At 48.0% G+C, this 20,575-nt stretch overlaps 2 protein-coding genes across 3 annotated transcripts in view; one reads left to right on the plus strand and one right to left on the minus strand.

Annotated features, from left to right (window-relative positions):
* The first annotated feature begins 2,703 nt into the window (after window positions 1-2,703).
* AGMAT (agmatinase) lies at window positions 2,704-12,009 on the plus strand. The gene is made up of 7 exons (XM_032393155.1): window positions 2,704-3,101; window positions 4,254-4,456; window positions 6,911-6,959; window positions 7,847-8,042; window positions 8,986-9,165; window positions 10,531-10,615; window positions 11,336-12,009. The coding sequence occupies exons 1-7, from the start codon at window positions 2,845-2,847 to the stop codon at window positions 11,407-11,409; spliced, it is 1,044 nt and encodes a 347-aa protein (XP_032249046.1). The 5' UTR covers window positions 2,704-2,844; the 3' UTR covers window positions 11,410-12,009.
* A 173-nt stretch (window positions 12,010-12,182) lies between these two features.
* The window catches only part of DNAJC16 (DnaJ heat shock protein family (Hsp40) member C16), a 39,947-nt gene continuing 31,554 nt past the window's right edge, over window positions 12,183-20,575 (minus strand). For both annotated transcript variants that reach the window (XM_032393144.1, XM_032393137.1), the window contains 7 exons: window positions 19,770-19,953; window positions 18,696-18,878; window positions 18,469-18,545; window positions 17,020-17,100; window positions 16,818-16,916; window positions 16,067-16,237; window positions 12,183-15,551 (listed from right to left, as the gene is read on the minus strand). In XM_032393144.1, the coding sequence (XP_032249035.1) occupies window positions 15,152-15,551; window positions 16,067-16,237; window positions 16,818-16,916; window positions 17,020-17,100; window positions 18,469-18,545; window positions 18,696-18,878; window positions 19,770-19,953 (1,195 nt within the window). In that variant the 3' untranslated portion in view covers window positions 12,183-15,151. The remainder of the gene's footprint in view (window positions 15,552-16,066; window positions 16,238-16,817; window positions 16,917-17,019; window positions 17,101-18,468; window positions 18,546-18,695; window positions 18,879-19,769; window positions 19,954-20,575) is intronic.

Consider the following 20,575-nt stretch of genomic DNA (forward strand, 5'->3'; position numbering starts at 1 on the left):
AGCATTTAACTGGTAAATAAGATCAAATGTTTTTATACTAATATAAACACGTGTTATGAAACGGAATGAAATGGCACAAATTTGCAAGATCAGGCATGAAACTTCAAAGAGATGTCGTGCTGGACGGGGAGCTACTTTGAGCTGTTGCCCCAAACCCACAGGGAATGCGAATGAGGTCTCTCTCCTGCCATAAGTCATTGAGATACACGGAGGGTGGAGCTAGGATTTAACTTTTTTTTTCTGATTCCAGCTCCTGTACTTGTCCAGGGTTGAAAACGGTGAGAATTTTAAGAGTTTTAAGAGTTCCAGAGAGAGTAGTTTGAGCGTGGACTTCAGCAGAACATGGGGCACGTGACGATGGGGGTCATGGGACAGAACATTCCAGGCGAGGAGATGGTATGAACAAAGGACAGGAGGCAAGAAAATGAGGGCTGTGTAAGGTGAACAATAGCTCGAGGGACAAGTACACGAAGATGTATGATGGGAAACCGAATGAGAAACGTGGATTGGATTATGCAGCCATCAAAAGGAATGAGATCTTGCCATTTGCAACGACGTGGATGGAACTGGAGGGTATTATGCTGAGCGAAATAAGCCAAACAGAGAAAGACATGTATCATATGACCTCACTGATATGAGGAATTCTTAATCTCAGGAAACAAACTGAGGGTTGCTGGAGTGGGGGGTGGGGTGGGAGGGATGGGGTGACTGGGTGATGGACACTGGGGAGGGTATGTGTTCTGGTAAGCGCTGTGAATTGTGCAAGACTGTTGAATCTCAGATCTGTACCTCTGAAACAAATAATGCAATATATGTTAAGAAAGAAAAAAAGAAGAAGAAGAATGTAGCAGGAGGGGAAGAATGAAGGGGGGAAAATCGGAGGGGGAGAAGAACCATGAGAGACGATGGACTCTGAAAAACAAACTGAGGGTTCTAGAGGGGAGGGGGGTGGGAGGATGGGTTAGCCTGATGATGGGTATTGAGGAGGGCACGTTCTGCATGGAGCACTGGGTGTTATGCACAAACAATGAATCATGGAACACTATATCTAAAACTAATGATGTAATGTATGGGGATTAACATAACAATAAAAAATTAAAAAAAAAAAAGAAAGAAACGTGGATTGGCTTCAGGAAGCATTATCTGATGGGAGAGTGGAGACACCAAGTGGAACGCTAGAGGTGGGAAGGCCGGAACCACAGTAACAGCAGAGGGAGCGAGTGGGGGGCTTGCCCGCAGGAAACCACCAGGACTTACTAAAGGATGGGGCGGAGAGCAGGATGGAGGAGAAGCAGGTGGAACGTCGCGGCTGAGCCACAGGCCACGTGAGGTGGCGTCAGAGCATCTTGGTGGGGAGTTAGAAAATGCGCAGCTGGAGCCGATGGCTGGGATTTGGTCTGTGAATTACCTGCATCCAGGTGAAAATTGTCACCTTGGTATTGAAAGAGACTGCCCTCAGAGAGGGAGTCGTCAGGAGAGCAGGAGGGCACACCTGAAGGGAGGTTTAAAGGAAGGACGCGTTCAGCAGTAGCGGAAGGTGGGAGCAGGTTGGAGTTATTGTCGAATAGTCCCTGGCACGCAGTAGGGACGCAAATATTTGTGAGAAGAATGAAAGAATAAACCAGGGGTAAGAAAACGATATATCCAGGACAAACCATATGAAAGAAACAGTGATAGAATCTGCCCGTAGGGGTGTTAAGCGATTGTTGCTTTTTTTTTTCTGGAACATGCTCTGCAGGCTCTTTCAACACTGACCATTAGGAAACTTTGCCCCCATCCTGCAGAGTGGAGGCTGGGGGGTGTGGGGTTTAAGGTGTGCCTTTCCTGTAAAGGTAACAATTTAAAGCAAACTCAGGCCTTTTCCATTCAATCTCAACTTCCAGAGAATAAAAATGTATAATACCACCGCATGGCTCACATAACTTCATTACAAATCACTTTTTTCCTTTTCCTGGTGGTTTCCCCCCTTTCCCCTTAGAAAGAAAGAGGATTGCTGGGCGCCTGGGTGGCTCAGTTGGTTGGGCGACTGCCTTCGGCTCAGGTCATGATCCTGGAGAGCCAGGATCGAGTCCCGCATCGGGCTCCCTGCTCAGCAGGGAGTCTGCTTCTCCCTCTGACCCTACCCCCTCTCATGTGCTCTCTCTCTCTCAAATAAATAAATAATAAAAAATCTTTAAAAAAAAAAAAAAAAAAGAAAGAGGATTGCAGATTAGGGACTCCTTGGCAGTGTGACCTTCACTAGGGGTGGTCTCTAAATCCTTTTTAAAAAGTTTATTTAGAAAGACTCTACTTCCTGAGAATCTTACCCCAGACATTTCCTAATATATTATTTTAAAAAAATGTATTTCCCGGGGTGCCTGGGTGGCTCAGTCCCTTAAGTCTCCTACTCTTGATTTCAGTTCAGGTCATGATCTCAGGGTCATGAGATCGAGCCCCCCCTCCCCCCCCCGTGGGCTCTGGGCTCAGTGCAGAGTCCTCTTCTCTCTCCTGCCCACCCCGCCCCCGCGCTCGCTCTCTTTCTAAAATAAATATTTTTTAAAAATGCATTTCCAATTTCTCTTCCTTAGAGAAAAGTTTTTTTTCCTTTAAATCATTTCGCTTTAAAAATATTACTCTAAAAGGGAGAAGCAGGGGCCGAGGGCCAGTTTTTTTGGGGCATAGGCAGCGGGGCGGTGCGGTGGCGGGGAGTGGGGAGTCCCGGGCCTGGCTTTGTTTACCGAGAGAGCCAGAGGCCAGAGTCCAGAGAGGGGGCGGGGAGAGAGCGGCCCCTCGCCCGCCCAGATCCCCAGGCCGCCTGCTCTTGGAGCGCGGGCAGCTCGGCGCCGGGGGGACCGGGCGGACGGCATGCTGCGGCGCATCGCGTCCCGGTGCGCCCGGGGCCTGGGGGCCGGCGGGGGCGCACATCCTGCCGTGGGGCTCAGCTGCAGCAGCCGGTCCTCCGATGCGCCCCGGAACCAGCCCCCCAGCTCCGAGTTCGTGGCGCGGCCGGTGGGCGTCTGCTCCATGATGCGGCTGCCGGTGCAGGCCTCCCCCGAGGGGCTGGACGCCGCCTTCGTCGGGGTGCCGCTGGACATTGGGACCTCCAACCGGCCCGGGGCGAGGTAAGGTCCGAAGGATTCGGGGACACGTGGGTGGCCCGCCCGATGGCCACTGGGCGCGAAAGACAAAGGGACGGGCGCCTCCGCTCACGCAGGGTGGGGTTGGAAGTGCTGGCTCCAGAATGCTCCCAATCGGTTGAAAGACCGTTGATTTCCCTCCTCCCGCATCGAGCAATGGTGAGGGCTGGACATGTGGGTCATCTATTGGCGACAGGAGCCTTCTCCACACGCTGATTCCTGAGCCTTGCTGGGATGGTGGCTGTGGGGCTTACGGGGGCAGGGGACGTTGTTTCTGAGAACAGAGGAAATCGGATGCACCTTCCCCAAACTTCTAGATGTCACCTGATCAAGAATTGCTCAAATACTTCTGTCAAATAAATCTTTAAAAAACAAAACAAAACAGAACAAAAAGAATTGCTCAAACACAAGGTGCTTTTTAAAAAAAAAAATACATTTTATTATTTTTAAGTAATCTCTACACCCAGTGTGTGACTGGAATTTACAAACCCGACATCAAGAGTCCCACCCTCTATCTCTACCACCTGAGCCAGCCAAGGACCCCCCCCCAAGGCATTTTTTTCTAAGATCAAGGCAGCTGAAGTAATTTCCTAATTAGTGAGCATCAGCTGTTTCTGATTCAGCTCAGCCACTTCACATCTAATAATCTGAAGTATGGATGCCACCATTTATAAAATGTCTCCTAAATGCAAGGCGCTTTGCATAGATGACCTCACTCAATTCCTCCAACAACACAGTAAGGTAAATATCATTATTTTACAGATTAGGAAATTGAGGCTGGTGGAGATTAAGAAATTATCTAATGTCATGTAGTAAATTGGTGATGGGTAGTCTCCTAAATCCGTGCCTTTAATCTCTTCAAGTATATAGCCTGGATCAGTGGTTCTCAACCAGGGGTGATTTTGCCCCCAGGGGACATTTGGTGGTGTCTGGAGGCCTTTCTGGTTATCCCAACTTGCCACTGGCATCTAGTGGGTTATAGATTAGGGGAAACATTCTACACATCAAAGATTGGCCCCCCACATCAAAGATTCCTCCAGCCCCAAATGTCAGCAGTGCAGAGGCTGAGAAATCCTGGCCTAGGTAGGACCTCTGACCTTTTTGGGATGGTTCACAGGATGATTCTTCCTTCTCCAGATTTGGACCTCGGCGGATCCGGGAAGAATCAGTGATGCTTCGGACAGCAAACCCTAGCACGGGGGCCCTCCCCTTCCAGTCCCTCATGGTTGCAGACCTAGGCGATGTGAACGTCAATCTTTACAACCTTACGGACAGCTGCCGTCTAATTCGAGAGGCCTATCAGAAAATTGTAGCAGCTGGCTGTATTCCCCTCACCTTGGGTAATGGCGTCTGTGGGGACAAGTGCAGCTCTGCGCTGAGGGTTCATTTATGGTGGGCTCCTTCCAGGCAAGCCACTGGGAATATGGAGATAGTCGGAAAGAGAATGTTTTAAATTCGTTTGTTTTAACCCCTGGGGAGAGGCTGTTTACATTTTTGGACTAGTATGACTGGCAGGGATGGACTAGGGTGAGGCAAATGAAGCATTCACTTTGGGGGGGTTGCCAAAAAGTTAACTATAAATATGATCGACTTTTCCCTTTTGCCTCAGGCTCCAATATAGTTCAGAATAGCACTATTACTGATCCTGTCTTTTTTTTGTCTTTTAAAGATTTTATTTATTTATTTGACAGAGAGAGACACAGCAAGAGAGGGAACACAAGCAGGGGGAGTGGGAGAGGGAGAAGCAGGCTTCCCGCTGAGCAGGGAGCCTGATGCGGGGCTCGATCTCAGGACCCTGGGACCATGACCTGAGCCGAAAGCAGACGCTTAACAACTGAGCCACCCAGGCGCCCCTGATCCTGTCTTTTTAAAAAAATTTATCATGGAGGGGTGCCTGGGTGGCTCAGTCAGTTGGGCGTCTGACTCCTGGTTTCCCTCAGGTCATGATCTCAGGGTCCTGGGATTGAGCCCCGCGTCTGGCTCTGGGCTCAGCTCGGAATCTGCTTGTCCCTCTTCCTCTGTTCCCCCACCCTCACTTCTGTTCTCTCTCTCAAATAAATAAATCTAAAAACAAAAATTTATCGTGGATTTTTTTTGCATTGACCTTGATTTTTAAAAGTATTACATCAAAATAGTATTTATCTTAATGACTGAGTTTTTTGGTGTCCCTTAAATTTTGCATCCCAGCAAGTGTCTCTACCCACCTCACCTTTGTCCTACCCCTTGATTCCAGGCCTGGGGAAGGCTCACAACAGGAGCTCAGCTGTGACTTTTTAACTATTTCAAGGACATACTTTTCTTTTTTCTTTTTTTCTTTTCTCTTTCTTTCTTTCTTTTCAGGAAATGCTTTTCTTTTTCTCTTTTCTTTCTTTTTCAAGAAATGCTTTTCTTTTTTCTTTTTCTCTTATCTTTTTTTTTCAGGCGATGCTTTTCTTTTTTCTTTTTCTCTTTTCTTTTGAGAGAGCGAGCGTGATAGAGCGCACATGCCCGAGAGCGGGGTGGGGGAGGGGCAGAGGGAGAGAGAGAGAATCTTCAGCGGGCTCTATACACAGCACGGAGCCCATTTGGGGCTGATCCCACAACGCTGATATCACACCTGAGCCGAAATCAAGAGCTGGAAACTGAACCCACCGAGCCACCCAGACGCCTCTCAGGGACATACTTTTAATGACGTTATTTGAGAGAGAGCTGCAAAGGGGTATTTCCTCCTCATCAGGGTCTCTATTAGTCTATAGAGCGCCTTTCCCCTTGTCTTGCCTGATCTCTCCCCCACCCTTACACTTCTTTCTCTTCCAGTTCACAAATAGTTAAAATGACACGGGCCTTTTTCTAAATATCCAAATGTATTTTTGCCAAACAAGAGGGCCGAGCCTGCAGAACACTGTGGTGCGGAGTGTGGTTTCTGGACGGCACAGTTTGAAAAATCTCAGCTTCACCTCTCACTAGCTATTTATGCTTCATTTCCTCACTTGTAAAATGGGAATAACACTACCAGCGTCTTCCTCATTGTTTTGTGTGAGGGGCGTATAATGAAAGTGCATATAATGTGTCTGGCATCGTGACTTATGTATTTTAAGCTTCAATACATGTTAGTTGTTGTTGTTAGTAATAGTGGTCCGTAGTAATAGTTTTCTAGGCCTGAGCTGTTCTGTACAGTAGCCACTAGCTACATATGGTTATTAAAATTACAATTAATCACAATGAGACAATAAAAAATGCAGTTCCTCCACGGCCTGAGCTGTATTCCCGTAGGCACGTGTGGTTAGTGACCCCCGTGCCGGCCAGTGCGGATAGAGAACATGCCCATCACTGCAGAGAGTTCTGTTGGACAGACCTGTTCCTGGCATTTGACCTGTAAGCTTCGTTTCCTCTTTTATTTATTATCTTTTAAAGATTTTATTTATTTATTTATTTGACAGAGAGAGAGAGAGAGACAGCTAGAGAGGGAACACAAGCAGGGAGAGTAGGAGAGGGAGAAGCAGGCTTCCCACAGAGCAGAGAGCCTGATGTGGGGCTCGATCCCAGGACCGTGGGACCATGACCTAAGCCGAAGGCAGATGCTTAACAACTGAGCCACCCAGGTGCCCTTGTTTCCTCTTTTAAAGAACAATGTAATCCCAAACATCCAGTGGCTGTTTTCCCACCACTGAACAAGATCCCGTGTTAGCTGAGGTTATAGCTCTTTGGTCTCAACAAAAGGGTGGCACAATTGGGTAGATTGAAGATTGCTCTCTATAATACATGGTCCTCTCCTCTTACCCACATTCCAGATGTTTTCTTCTTCCTCTTTGCAGGTGGAGATCACACAATCACATATCCAATATTACAAGCGATGGCAAAAAAGTACGTCCTAAGCGTCTGGGCGCGCACAAGGGTTTCAAAATTCAGGAGCTAGGGCGTGAGTTGTTTGCCGCTAGACGGTATTAAGTGACCTCTGCTGGCTCAGGTTCTTTGGGGTGATAGGAAATTCCCCACTGGGTTGCTTCTGTGGATCAAAATGAAGGTCAAGCTCCCGGTGTCTCTGTCAGTCACCAGCTGGGAACCAAGACAGTTTATTATTAACACTTGTGGCTACCCTTGCTTGCCCTGGATCTGCTCTGGTATGCGTGCTCAGCATCTGTCTCTGTTTTTGGAAGATGGGCCCCGCGTGAAATACACAACCCCAGCTAACAGCAGTTTCTGTTTGGCTTCAAAGGCCAAATATACAGCAGTGTTGCTTGCTGAGGAGAGGTCCTGTTTCTTCCTGAAAGGGCCCCTTCCCCAGAGAATGAGAAAACGGATTTTCCAGTCGTGGAAGTCTACCAGGGATTAACTAACTTTGGTTAATTAGTTTGAAAAAGAGGCAGAAGGGCCAAGGTGGTGGCAGCTCCAGAATTCATATATAGGAAGGACATATGGGTAGCATCCTCGTTGGTGGTGGGCGGGTATAAGTCTTTTCTGGAAGCTGTGCTTGCCTAGCATTGATTTAGATTGTATGTTGCTTTCGGGTGGCTGGCGGGGTTGTTGGAGATTATGGAGAGAGAGCTGTCTATCTTCTGCCGGGCTTCTCTGGGTCGATTATTCTGAGTGGCTAAGTGATTTGAAGACAGAAACCAGTTGCAAGGCTGGTCACTGAGGCCGGGTCTCCCGTGGCTGTGAATGGTCGAGTTGGGAAGTCCGGGTAGCCTGGAGGGTGGCCGTGCTCAGGCCCCAGAAGGAGGCCTGGGCTCTGAGCTGCCTGTTGTCATCAGGCATGGCCCCGTGGGGCTGCTGCATGTGGACGCTCACATGGACACGGCTGACAAGGCCCTCGGAGAGAAGCTCTATCACGGGACGCCCTTCCGCCGCTGCGTGGACGAGGGTCTCCTGGACTGTAAGCGCGTGGTGCAGATCGGCATCCGGGGCTCCGCCATGACCTTGGATCCCTACAGATACAGCCGGAGACAGGTGACGAGCTAAATGCCTCTTCCTCTGCCCCCAGCCTGCAAAGTGCATTTCTCTCTGGTGCCCATTCGGTGGTGGCTGCGCATTCCATGGGGGCTTTATTTATTTTTTTTATTTAATTTTTTTAAAGATTTTATTTTATTTATTTGACAGAGAAATCGAGAGAGGGAACACAAGCAGGGGGAGTGGGAGAGGGAGAAGCAGGCTTCCCGCCAAGCAGGGAGCCCGATGCGGGGCTCGATCCCAGGACGCTGGGATCATGACCTGAGCCGAAGGCAGACGCCTAACGACTGAGCCACCCAGGTGCCTCTCCACGGGGGCTTTAATAACTAAATTCAGAAAAACGGGACGGAAGGCCGAGTTTGCCCCAAGAGGGTCGTGTGGAGCAGAGAGGAGAGAGGATGTGAGTTCATGAGGCAAAGGGGGCCTCTCATCGCTGGGGTGGGGAGAGAAGCCGAAACACACCAGCCTCTGCGCTGTCGCTGGCTTCCCAACGAGCTGAGGAGGACCGAACCCAAGGCCAGTGGCCATCTTTCTAGTTCTTGTCCTCACCCCCACCAGGCACAGTGGCTCCCAGGGAAACACAGATGACAAGATCCCAACAGGAAAGACCCAAGTCCCCTGCTTTTAGAGCGTGCAAGGGCCAGTCTTCTGGACAGAGCCGTTCAGGAGGTGCTGAGTTTCTCCCTCTTGCTCTATAGCCCAGCTTCTCTCTGATCCCATCCCCCCCAGGTCAGCTTTGACTTACTCCCTGCTTCTTCACCAGCCGTCGCTCCTCCCTTCCTCACCAGTAGAAGGGGGAGGACAGTTCCCTCTTCGTGAAGATTGGGGGTCTGATGTCATGTGTACAGAAGCACTTAGCGTGGGGTTGGCACATAAGAAATGCCCAGTAAATGGCACCATGTAGAAGCCTCGACATCCTGCTCTTTACTTCCCATGTCCTCAGGGCTTCCGGGTGGTCCCGGCTGAAGACTGCTGGATGAAGTCCCTGGTTCCTCTGATGGGGGAGGTGAGGCAGCAGATGGGCGGCAAACCCATTTATATCAGCTTTGACATCGACGGCTTGGATCCTGCCTATGCCCCAGGGACAGGCACCCCTGAAACTGCCGGGCTCACCCCTAGTCAGGTAAGGAGTTTCCACCAGGGACAATGCCTGGGGGTGAGGAGTCTCAACTCCTCACTTTCCTGGGACTTGTGGTGAGTCTTCAGGATCAGGACAGGATTTTAAAAGCAGAGGAGTTAGGCCTTTAACTGTTCTCAGGGCTGACCGCAGGTTGGACACTCTTGTTGAGTGAGTAGACTGACTTTGGCAAGGGCCCTCATTTCCTCTCTGGGATATAATCGTCTGTTATTTGAGCTTTCTGCCTCTGATCCACCTCTAGTTGGTTCATGGGGACATATGCCAGTATCCCCTCTTAAAAACACCAAGCTTATCTTTCTGGGGTTACGCTTAAAAAGTGCTCATGGTGGGATTAACCACCTACCATGGAAGTTCAAGAGTTTTAGAAACACCCAAATAAAGCTCTCTGAAGGTGGGCTGAGTGTAAACGCAGGAGGCAGAATCGGAGTGTGGTTATAATTAGAAGCGAGCTCCACGAGGTTAGGGCTGTTATTTCATGTACTACCCTGTCCTTGGAGTCTAGAATGGTGCCTGACATAAAGCGTAGGCACTCATAGATATCTGTGTGAATGAGTGAAGACCACTCACACCTGACCCGTTATCTTACCTCCTCTAAGAAAGGGGCCTGTGAGCAACTACCTCTCAAAGCCATTCTCTATCAGTTCCCCTCAGAGAGATTTCTAAAACACGATCCTCCTTCCTCAGCTTATCATTCTGGGCTTTTCACTGGCCGAATGGAAACTCTTTTAGACAAAGTGACCTCTTCCTACCATCCCCCTCACTTATCCTGTCTTCTGGCCACATATAACTACTGTTATTTCTTTCCATCTTGGTGTCTTTCTGTCTGGGCTGCCCTACCCTTACCCATCTGCTTGGTTAATTCCTTGGGCTAAGTGTTCCTGCTGCTTGGGGAGGGCTTCCCCCAGCTTTTCGGGCTGTTTCGTATTATACTTTTCTGCGCTTGCTTTTTTTTTAAGATTTTATTTTTTAAAGTAATCTCTACGCCTACTATGGGGCTCGAACTTACAACCCCGAGATCAAGAGTTGCATGCTCTACTGACTGAGCCAGCCAGGCGCCCCTACGCTTGCTTTTCCTGAAGCCTGTAATGTACGAATGATTGGAATGATTGGCCTGCTTGTGTGTATTCCATCACACACGGACCCCTCGGGAGCAGGGGCTGTGCTTTGGCCATTTGTGTCCCCATGATGCCCACCAGGGTGCCTGGCCGTCAGTAAATGTTTTTTGAGGGAAAGCGACAGTTCCAAGTCAAACGGTGGGCATGTGCTGGGAGAGATGCACTGGGACCTCTATGGTTGCTTTTCATTGCGAGTGGTTACTGCTGTGGACAACTCGGGCTTGGTCTTGGACAGGCGCTGGAAATCATCCGGGGTTGTCAAGGCCTGAACGTGGTGGGTTGTGATCTCGTGGAAGTTTCGCCGCCCTACGATCCTTTTGGTGAGTAAGCGAGAATACCATGACCTGTAGGCAGCTGCTGGTTTAAATTATATTAATCTGCTTAATAAGTAGAAGATGGATGGATCCTTTTGTGTAACTTGGGAACCTGCTGAGTATGTTCTGCAGCGAAGAAAATAAACCTATTACTGCACACCTTACAAACACGAGCTAATTAACAAAACCCCTGGGAGGTGGCTATTATTGGTTTGCCTGCCCGACAGCAGAAAAGAAACCAGCCTATGGTTTATTAATAGGGTGGCATAGTTCTATCCTTCTTTGATAGTTCATTGAAAAGTGAATTACTGCATAAGTGATATTTATTAATATTAAAAAAGTGGGTGGTTAGCTGGTTTAGGAGAGATATTCAAAGCAGATGCCATCCCAATAATTTCAACTTAGAGAAGCTTCCAGACTTAGGCCTATTAGTCTCAGAGGGTGGGTGATAAATACAATAGACACCACTATTAAAGGTTTTCCTTTGGGGGGAATCTGTTCTCAGAGTAAACAACGAACTGTCTGAATTTCAGAATGCTCTTTCTGAATGTTTGTTGGAGTGGAGTACCAGGGAAAGCGTGTCCACAGGGTGGCTGGGCAGCCCAGAGAAGAGCATGGCAGGGAGAATTTGGAAAGGCAGGCTGGAGGGAAGAGGGCGGAGTACCGAGAGGCTCGGCCTTGGGGGCAGCCTGCATGGTGTTCACCTTCGGTTTTGTCTCTTTGTAGGAAACACGGCCCTTCTGGCGGCTAACCTGCTGTTTGAGATGCTCTGTGCTCTCCCCAAAGTGACGGTCGTCTGAACCTTGTGCTCTCCCCAAAGTGACGGTCGTCCGAACCTTGTGCTCTTCAAGATACAACAGGTTGTGCTGATGACAATTCTCAAGAATTTATGCGCAAGCAGTCTGAGTACTCAAAGAATTTATGCCAGTAAGACTTTCCACTAAACAGTGTCCCCGGGGGCTATAAAACCAGGGCATTCAGTAGAACTCTAATCCAACAGCTAATATTTCTATGGAGTTTGAATGAACTAAAAACAGAGAAGCACTTGTGTTGTTTTGATGAAAGATGCTGGAGGATTAAGGGGAAAAGGGAGCCAAGGAGCATTTGGTTCAAGATGATCTAAAAATTGGAGAAGTGAAATAAAAAAGCCCTAGGACATAATCCTGCATAAACATCCCATATTTCTCTAGTTTCTTCCTTCACACTGTGGCTTCTCCTGAGGAACTCAGGGCTGCATCTGGGTTTTAGGACCACTGTGAACCTAAACAAAAAGTTTGAATGAAAGTAACATGCAGATCCTGATAAAGAAACTTCCCACTCAAAAGCCCAGGAGGGTGCACAGAATGTCTTTTCAACCAGACATCAGGTGGCCTCCAAAGAGCCCTTGGTGACCCTTCCTAACCCACTTCCTCCCTTTCGCATTATCTACTCTTGGAGCTGATGCACCCTCCGTGACGGCAACTCCTGAAATCTGCACGGAAGATTCAGGCGTGGGTTGAGTTACATGCAAATTCAGTTTTGTTGCTAACGTGTCCACGGGCAAATCATCATCTCCCAATGCAAGAGCGACGCATAATCATCACACATTAAAATAGTTTATTTCTGTTTCCAGTCTGTAATATTCTCAAAACAAAAATAACATCAGCTTCAGTGCCTGTTCACAATACAAAACAAAAACAACATAAAAAAGACACCATTTGCCAAATAAGTTATTTGTTCCTAAGAGTATCAAAAGTGCAAAATATTCACCTTCTTTTCAGATCGGTCTCTAAAGTTCCATCCTCCTTGACAAACGGAATGGACAGATTTAGCAGTTGCCACACTGCATTTGTGTTCAAGGGACAAGGTCAGGCATTTGGATGTGAGCGGTATTTCATCTGCAAAGATATTTTGCCTCAGCTTTTAAAGAATTTTACTTAGGAAAAAAGTTGGAGTGTTTGCTTCTAATCTCTTTTTCCCCAACAGAGCAAATCACTTAAAAAAAACATTCAGATTTCATTTCTTTTTAAATCAGGAAAACGTTCATGTACTGAATGAGGAGGAAATCAACCTATTAATCTGAAAAGTATGACCAAATTTTCACGGTTGGTAAGTGATGGCAGAGAGAGCGACTGGTGCCTGACAGAAGTCAGGGCGGTCTTGCTCACTGAAACGTTGCTGACTCAGAGCTGACAATCTCTTAGACAAATTATGCCACCAGCACCTGGATGATAAAAAAATATTTGTAAGTAGGTGCGTGTTCTACAAAGACTTGTTTTAGGCCAGTTTTCATCCCCAGCTGCTAAACATGATGTACCAGAAAAGCCTACTTCTAAAAACAAAACAATGTTGTCAGTCTCAAGATATTCAAAGACCAAGAAATTAACTTAAAACCAAAATCAGGTCTGTGTGATTTCACACAAGAGGAGGAGAAATGGTGGCATTGGTTGAGCATGACAAAGGCTCATACATTTGACACAAAAGTAAACAAATTCATGGAAACATTCAGGAGGAAAGGCTTGGGTGGTCAAGGGCAAAGTTAGTTCAAAGTAGAACCTTCCTAGTGTCCTCTTGGGGGACGTATCTTCCAGCCCCAAACAGACCTGTGAAATAATTTCTGCACTGAAACATTCACCAGGAATGTTTTTAATCCTATCAATTCTAACTTTCCTTTCTTCGTACAAATAGAGGGTGCAGCTGTCTGTCTAAAGGTGCTTTTCATTTTAATGAGAAACATTTTTAAAGTGAACAAATCTGGGGGAGGTTCTGGTTTTCAGAAATTAAGGTCAGGGATCTATCCCATTAGTACCAGAAATTAAAAACCGACCACTGAACCAGAACACTACTCACATCAGCAGCTTGGCCATAAAAGACCTAGAAAATAATTTTGAGGCTGGTGCATCAGGAACCAAATGAATCCCTTAATCACACCTGCCTGGGCCAGGTGCCAGGGGACAGCAATCAGAGTAAGCATCCAATTTTTAGAGGATCATGTGGGAAAAAAAAAAAGACTGGCAGTGATTTTTTTCTTTTAAATAAAGCTATAGACTCCATGGAAATGACAGGAATTCCTGGGCTTAAATAATTTATTACTTGCCCCTGTAGCTCAATGTTTAAATTGTTCAGGATCCAAATGGCTTTGTTTAAAGCAATGATGATTAAAGAAATACTAACTCAGTAAATGTCCCATCACTGATCCTGACACTTGGCTTTACAAAAGGCCAATGTGTTTTGACATCTGAACTGACCACTCTTTGAGGCTGCTCAAAATCCCCTGGTAATTTTGCGCGCCCCCCTCCCCCCCAAAAAGGCAAACTCCCTAACTGGTGGGTGTGATCCACTGCACACTGGAAGCCGGGGTGCTGATGGTAGGTCGGACCCTGTTACTGGTGAAGCAGTTGTGAGTTAAGAGTGAAAGCAACTGAGCTATCATAATATAGGCCAGAAGCTCAAAGTAAGCCTTTTGCCAAACAGGAGTCTAGAACAAGTCTTGGCTCACTTGTCACAAAAGAGGGCTCAAAGTTACAGCACTTCTGGGGGTTAACAGTGTTCAAAATACAATTGTTGAGAAATTTTTAAGTTCCTTGATACAAAGACATGTCTGGTATTTTACTAAAGAGACACCACCAGAGTGAAGAGGTTCCTCAAGCCTGACGCCTGTCAGGCAGGGGATAAGGGAGGTGTCTTCAGTTTAACATCTACTGGTTTATAGCAGCTTATCTCTACGTCCAGAGAACAAGATTACAAATTATGGCTCCTAAGATTCATACCCTAAAATTGACAGAGGCAGAAAGGCATGTGAAAACAGACACATAAATGGCTCAAAGTCATTACAGTACTTCTTGCCGTGCAGATCCCTCCCTGGCCACGCTTAGCGCTGGGGGAGGCGGCTGATGGGACGCCCCAAGGGGTCACGTATGTCACTGCCCAGCCCCCCCTTCAAACCAAACTCACATGCAGGACCCCCACTTATCCCTAGCCTTGTAAAACCGTGGCTGACCAACTGCTGCAGGGGGATACCCCCCAAATACACTTTTAGCCACTGACTACCAGAAAAAACTATCAAATGTGAGACTGCTTGGAACCAGGCCTCTTTCAGGATGCAGGGCCTAGAAGCTGCTGTGGGCTGTCGTCCCACGGATACAGCATGCACTGGGGGGCGGAAGCACGGCAGGGGCGGGGGCCCGACCAGCACTCCAGGGCCTGCTGCCGGCCGCAGCCCTGTGTCTCTCCCACAGCGCAGAGACAGGACGGGGAGGGCGGTGGGAGCACAGGACAGGGATGACGAAGGAAGAGGGGATGAGCAGTCTCCTTTAAATAGTGCGGCATTCAAACGAGGGGAAAAAGAACCCAAAGCAAAATATTTTGATCTAAGGAATTCAACTTGAGGTGTTTTTCACTTCTAGGTTAGGACAGGACAAAGGAAAGATTCTTCTAGCCATTGTTCCGGAAGAATAATCTAGAATCTATTCTCTGTCCGTGGTGATAGGTCGAGTCCTGAAAAGACCTGTTCCCAGGGGCCTATTAAAAAGCCTGAAGAGTTAAAGTCTCTCTCGAGCTCCCTCAGTCTAGTTCAGGCCACGACGGGATATAAAACCTCTGTAAGGAGCCTTCGAGCAGGCGCTCCATCCATAAGGACAACTTGCTCAATTTCCCTTTGATGGGCCTGGGTCCAAGGCCACAGGAAGATTTCCCTCGAGTTTCGCCCAGATGGAGGGAAGAGTCAAGATCACCGCAGGACCCCACGGCCTCCTCTTCTTCCACTGCTTTCTGGGGCTTGAAGAGGCAGAAGTACTTCTTGTGACCGTTCAGGGCCAGCACGTAACCTGTGTAGTCACGCTCCATGAAATGCTTGTCGTATTGGTTTGGGATCGGGGCTGCATCCTGAGCAAATTCTAGCAAGTATTCCAGCCATTCTCTGTGTTTATCTAGACTCAGGAAGGAGAAGTGCAGGCAGCTGCTCCTGGTGGAAGGACACAGTGAAGATTTACGGAACTGCCCGACACACTGAATTGCAGGGACGTAAATACCTCCGTCAGATCTCATGTAATAGGAGGTGGCTTTGTGTTGGATGGGGCCCGAATATGGAAAGAATGGAGGATTCCTGGGGGACGTGAGGGCTTCTGCAACAGCTCTAACAGTCCGCTGGCCCATCTCCCTCCCGGCCCCTTGCCGGGTGCCCCTTAAGCACTCTCAGTGTCTGGCTTCAGGAAAACACACGACAGCTAGAGGACAGAGTTCCCCAAAAGGCTCAGGGCAGAAGACTGAGTGAGGTCAAACTCTTCTGTTCAGAAGCATCGGGACATGAAGTCGAGGAGAGAAAGGTGCCCTCATGACGGCTTAGATTTCTGGGCTCGAAAGGTCACAGCCAACATCTTGCTGCGTGCATAAAGGCCCTCACAGTGAAAGAGGAAGGGATGAAATTCTCCTCTGGTCCCCTCCTCTCCCTGCCTCTCCCTCTCTCCCACACGAGCTTACCCAGTGAATGTGTAGACCTCCAAAGCGAATTTCTGTAGTAGGCTGGTCTTGGTGGAATTTGACAGGATGAGGACCACGTTCATGTGGCCTGGCCTCAGGCGGACCAGGTTACTGGTGTACGTTACATCTGTGAGCTCAGTTACCTCCACAAAGCCTTTTTTAGGAACCTTGCTGTGGAGAAATAGTGAGGAATTAAGATGTTATCAGGCAGGAGAATGCCATTACTTTGAAAAGAAACAAGAGGAAGAAAATGCTGCATTCCAACCAGACTAGGTATGTTATTTAATATTCTGGAGCCTGACACATCGGCAGGATGGGGATGGTCCCCACTTGGTGGTCCCGGGCCTACAAAGGGCCTTTCAGATGCTGCCGTTCACAGCTGGTGTAGAAGCGGCTTTAGGACAGGATGAAGGTGGTCGGCATAGTCATGGTGACGCACCCTTCTCTGCTTCTGGCTCGTCTAGCAACTCTGACATGCTTTGCTTCCTGCCCGCATTATTACATTTGAGACTGAGAGCCTGAAGGTACTGAGTAGAATATAAGTAGGTCCTGTGTCTAAAGGCCTACGGGGTTTCAGTAAACACTAACCAGCAGCTGACTTTTCCCTAAATCCTCATCTCACACACAAGGAGGTGACCCAGAGTGCTTATATATACTAGGTCCTCGAACACCGCGCTATCAGACTACGGGGCCTGTGGCTCTCCTGCCCGGGGGTGGGGGTCGGGTGGGTTTGGTGTCTTGTTAGAGAAACCTGCTGTTTTCTTTGGTGAAGGTTGGCTCAGTCTTCCCGGCCTTCTCATGAGCTTCCTCTTTATCTGGAGGGTTGGACTCTCGCTCATCGTTTGAGTCACTAAAGTAAGAAACAAGGAGTTTTAGAAAAGAAACAGTACCACAACCCGAGGTCTGGGGCTCACCCTTGAGAAATCACGCTGAGAAGCCACAGAGGCATTTACCTGAAAGCCTGAACGATGACGGTGCCGAAGAGGATAAAGAGGGCAGAGAAGACCAGGGACAGAAGGGGCATCATTTCCCGCCTGAAACGAAGTTAACAAATTCTGGTCAGCTCTAGATGGGTTGCTGAGATTATGTCCGTTAATGATATTGGATTTCTTTTCCTTGGCTCAGACAAAACCAAAAGAACTCCAAACCAAAAGGTTTTCATATCAATAAACACATTCTAGTTTCATACAAATAAAGTTTTTTTTTTTTGAGGGTGAGGGTGGTGGTGAGGAAAGCAGAGATTTTCCCTCACCGTTTTAATTCAGGTTGCTTTTTCTACGAGTTTGATTATTTTGTCTCTATAGAATAGGCTGTGCTTAGTAAGTTCTGCAGAAGGAAATAACAGGATTTATGCTGTCAATGTGGAGGAATATTCTGACGTCGAGGGTGGTGACTAGAAAGTCTGTGGAATTATTTCCTTTATTTTGATTTTTTTTTTCTGGCTAGAATAATTCAGACGTGGCACAGAGGTCAGAGGAGGAAGAAGACAGTGACCTTGCACAACGTCCTCTAGGACTGGTGCTCTAACATTTTGTTCCCCCACAAACACTCCTCAAAGGCCTGTCAGTTTTCAGGAGCTGTGCTGGGTGCCAGGAATCACAAACACGAATGAGATGTGGTTCTACCCTTCAGGAGCTCACGGTATTATTGGGGGTGGGAGTGGGAGGGCCCTCCCTTCTCTGCTTAACTCACTGACTGGCTTGTACAGCTCTACACTGGCCTCCACGTGTGTCGGGCCCCGGACTGGGTGCCAGGGGTGCCCTGATGAAGAGGACAGGCCCAGTGGTTAAGGGGCAATCAGCAAATATGTAAAAAGTGAAGTTACTGAAAGAACAAGGGTGGATGCCTGGGTGGCTCCGTCGGTTAAGCGTCTGCCTTCGGCTCAGCTCACGATCCCAGGGTCCTGGGATTGAGCCCCACATCAGGCTGCCTGCTCAGGGGGGGAGCCTGCTTCTCCCTCTCCCTCTGCTTCCAAATTTCCCCCTGCCCTGCCCTGCCCCCCGGCTGCTCAAACTCTCTCTCAGATAAATAAAATCTTTAAAAAAAAGAAAAAGGGGGCGCCTGGGTGGCTCGGTCGTTAAGTATCTGCCTTCGGCTCAGGTCATGATCCCAGGGTCCTGGGATCGAGCCCCACATCGGGCTCCCTGCTCCGTGGGAAGCCTGCTTCTCCCTCTCCCACTCCCCCTGCTTGTGTTCCCTCTCTCGCTATCTCTCTGTCAAATAAATAAATAAAATCTTTAAAAAAAAGAAAAAGGGAACAGTTGTTGAAGATGTGTAAACATTCTTCCACTTGCCTGTATTGAGTATAAACTGAAATCAAAGAAAGATAGATTCTTTTCAAGAGAAAAAAGTGGTTCTACTATCAATGGAGAAAAAGAAATTCACTGTAGCAATACTCCTACCAGTTGTTGTGAAATATGCTGTCCCAGCAGTCTGAGATGTAGTCAGAAGCAGAGTAGAACCACCGGAGGAGAAAGATCTATGGAGGGAGAAAATGTGTGATGGTCAGGACTGAGCCCCCGAGCCCGGGTGAAGTCCTTGCCCAGCACAGCGTGCTGCCGGCCTCTGCTTGGGCTCTGGGGGCTCACCAGCCCTGCCCGGTGCCCCCTCTCCCGGGCCACGTTCTTACAGGGGCAAGTTCATCTGTCAGGTCCGGGAGCACAGCTTCTGAGGACAGCAGAGCGGGGTCTCTGCGCAGCTGGTCAAGATAGCCCAAAAGCGTGAATTTATCACTCTCACTCCCTGTCCAGGGAGCCTCCAGGGTTTTATACACCACCCTTCCTCCCGTGGTGCGCCTTTCCAAGATAGACACCTGGGGGAAAAGAAGAAACCATTAGAAGTCTTCGAGTTTGCTTGTTTTTTTTTCAGGGAGGATGGAAAAAGGATCCAGTGAAGTCAGCAGTAAGCTCAAACACGAATATGGATGGGTATAAAATACGTGCAAGAGATTTTAGTTTCTTTTGACAAAGGAAACCATGTTTATGGTGACTTTCCAAAGCTTCTGCTAGAAGTTAAAGCTCTTTCTTCTGAGTAGACTTTTTCCTATAACCTCTGACTTAATATTATAATAAGGAACTTCAGTTTTTTAGAGAGAGTTTCCATGATGACCAAAATGATGACAAAGAGAGGGAAGAATTGAATGCTTCTGTAGAGTGATGACAAAGGAGGGGAAGGGAAGGAGAGATCAATTAAAATGAAATGAAAGAGGCAGAAGTAAAGGAGGGAGATTTTACTGGTAGCCTAAGGAAGATTTTACAAACTACGTACTCTATTTTTTTTTTTTTTAAGTAGGCTCCACACCCAGCATGGAGCCCAATGCGGGGCTTGAACTCATGACCCTGAGATCAAGATCTGAGCTGAGATCAAGAGTCAGACGCTTAACTGACTGAGTCACCCAGGCATCGCTTACGAACTAGGCACTCTAAGATTACACCCGCCATGGGGAAAAAAATGGTGAGAAGAACCGATGCTCCTGAACCTTTACTCACAGGAAAGATGCTTTCTGTGAAGGTCTAAGACTGAAAATCTAGGAGGTGAAATCACTAGGATAAAAGACTATTTCAAGAGTAGGCTTTCCAAACAGGCTCAGAGGTTTCTGGATTTCCTGGAATCTGTATTCAAAACTCCCAAAGAAGGGAGAAACAGAGTTCAGGTGCCACGAGCATGTCAAGAGCTTAGAGTAAGAAGAGAATTCATGACTCACCGCTGATTTTCCTTGAAACGTATCAATGTCTGGTAGTAAGGTGTTGGCGAACTCCTGCTGTCGACTGCTGTAGACGTGCACGAATCTCACTGTGTCTTGTGTGTTTGCCAGGGCAAAGGACAGGAAAGCCTCAAAGGGTTTACTCAACTTGGTAGCCTCGGGGGTCAGTAAAACCACACAGTACCTGCATAACGACAAAAGAGGACTTTATAATCCATCTCCGAGGCTGAGGCTAGAACAAGAGAAGGTGAAGAAGAGGCGTGCGTGTTTTACAGAAGTGAATAGAGTTTACTAACAGACGCTGTACGTTAGAAGTCTCTAACGTCTCTAACGTCATCAGTGACTTGCTTCTTTTCTACAGGTGAGATCTTCCCCAAACCAAACGTTACCAAACTTAGGAATTTCTTTTAAGGCATCTCTGAATCCTTTCAGAAGCCAGCTATTCTGGTGCCTCCACCACAGGCAGGGCTGGTCAAATCTGTCTTGGGCCATTAGATTGCACAGGGACACATCACCTCTCGGAGGTGAGCAAAGACCCGAATGGGGTGTGCCGTATGGGGAAAGGGGTCAGGGTTCCAGGCGGAGAGAAGTGTGAGCGCAAAGAACCCCTGGATGGAGAGAGACTGGACCCAGCACACAGTTCCAGGAAGATCACTGGCTGCTGTGTGGAGAAGGCACAAGAGGGGAATGGAACGGAAGCTGAGCCTGGTTAGAGGGCTAGCACTGGGGTCTCCAGCGCTGGTGGTGGTAAAAAAGGTGAGAAGTGTGTGGATCTGGGATAGTTTCTGAAGGCCATGCACACAACA

This window comes from Phoca vitulina, unplaced genomic scaffold (assembly GCF_004348235.1).
Source record: "Phoca vitulina isolate PV1807 unplaced genomic scaffold, GSC_HSeal_1.0 scaffold2, whole genome shotgun sequence".
NCBI lineage: Eukaryota > Metazoa > Chordata > Mammalia > Carnivora > Phocidae > Phoca > Phoca vitulina.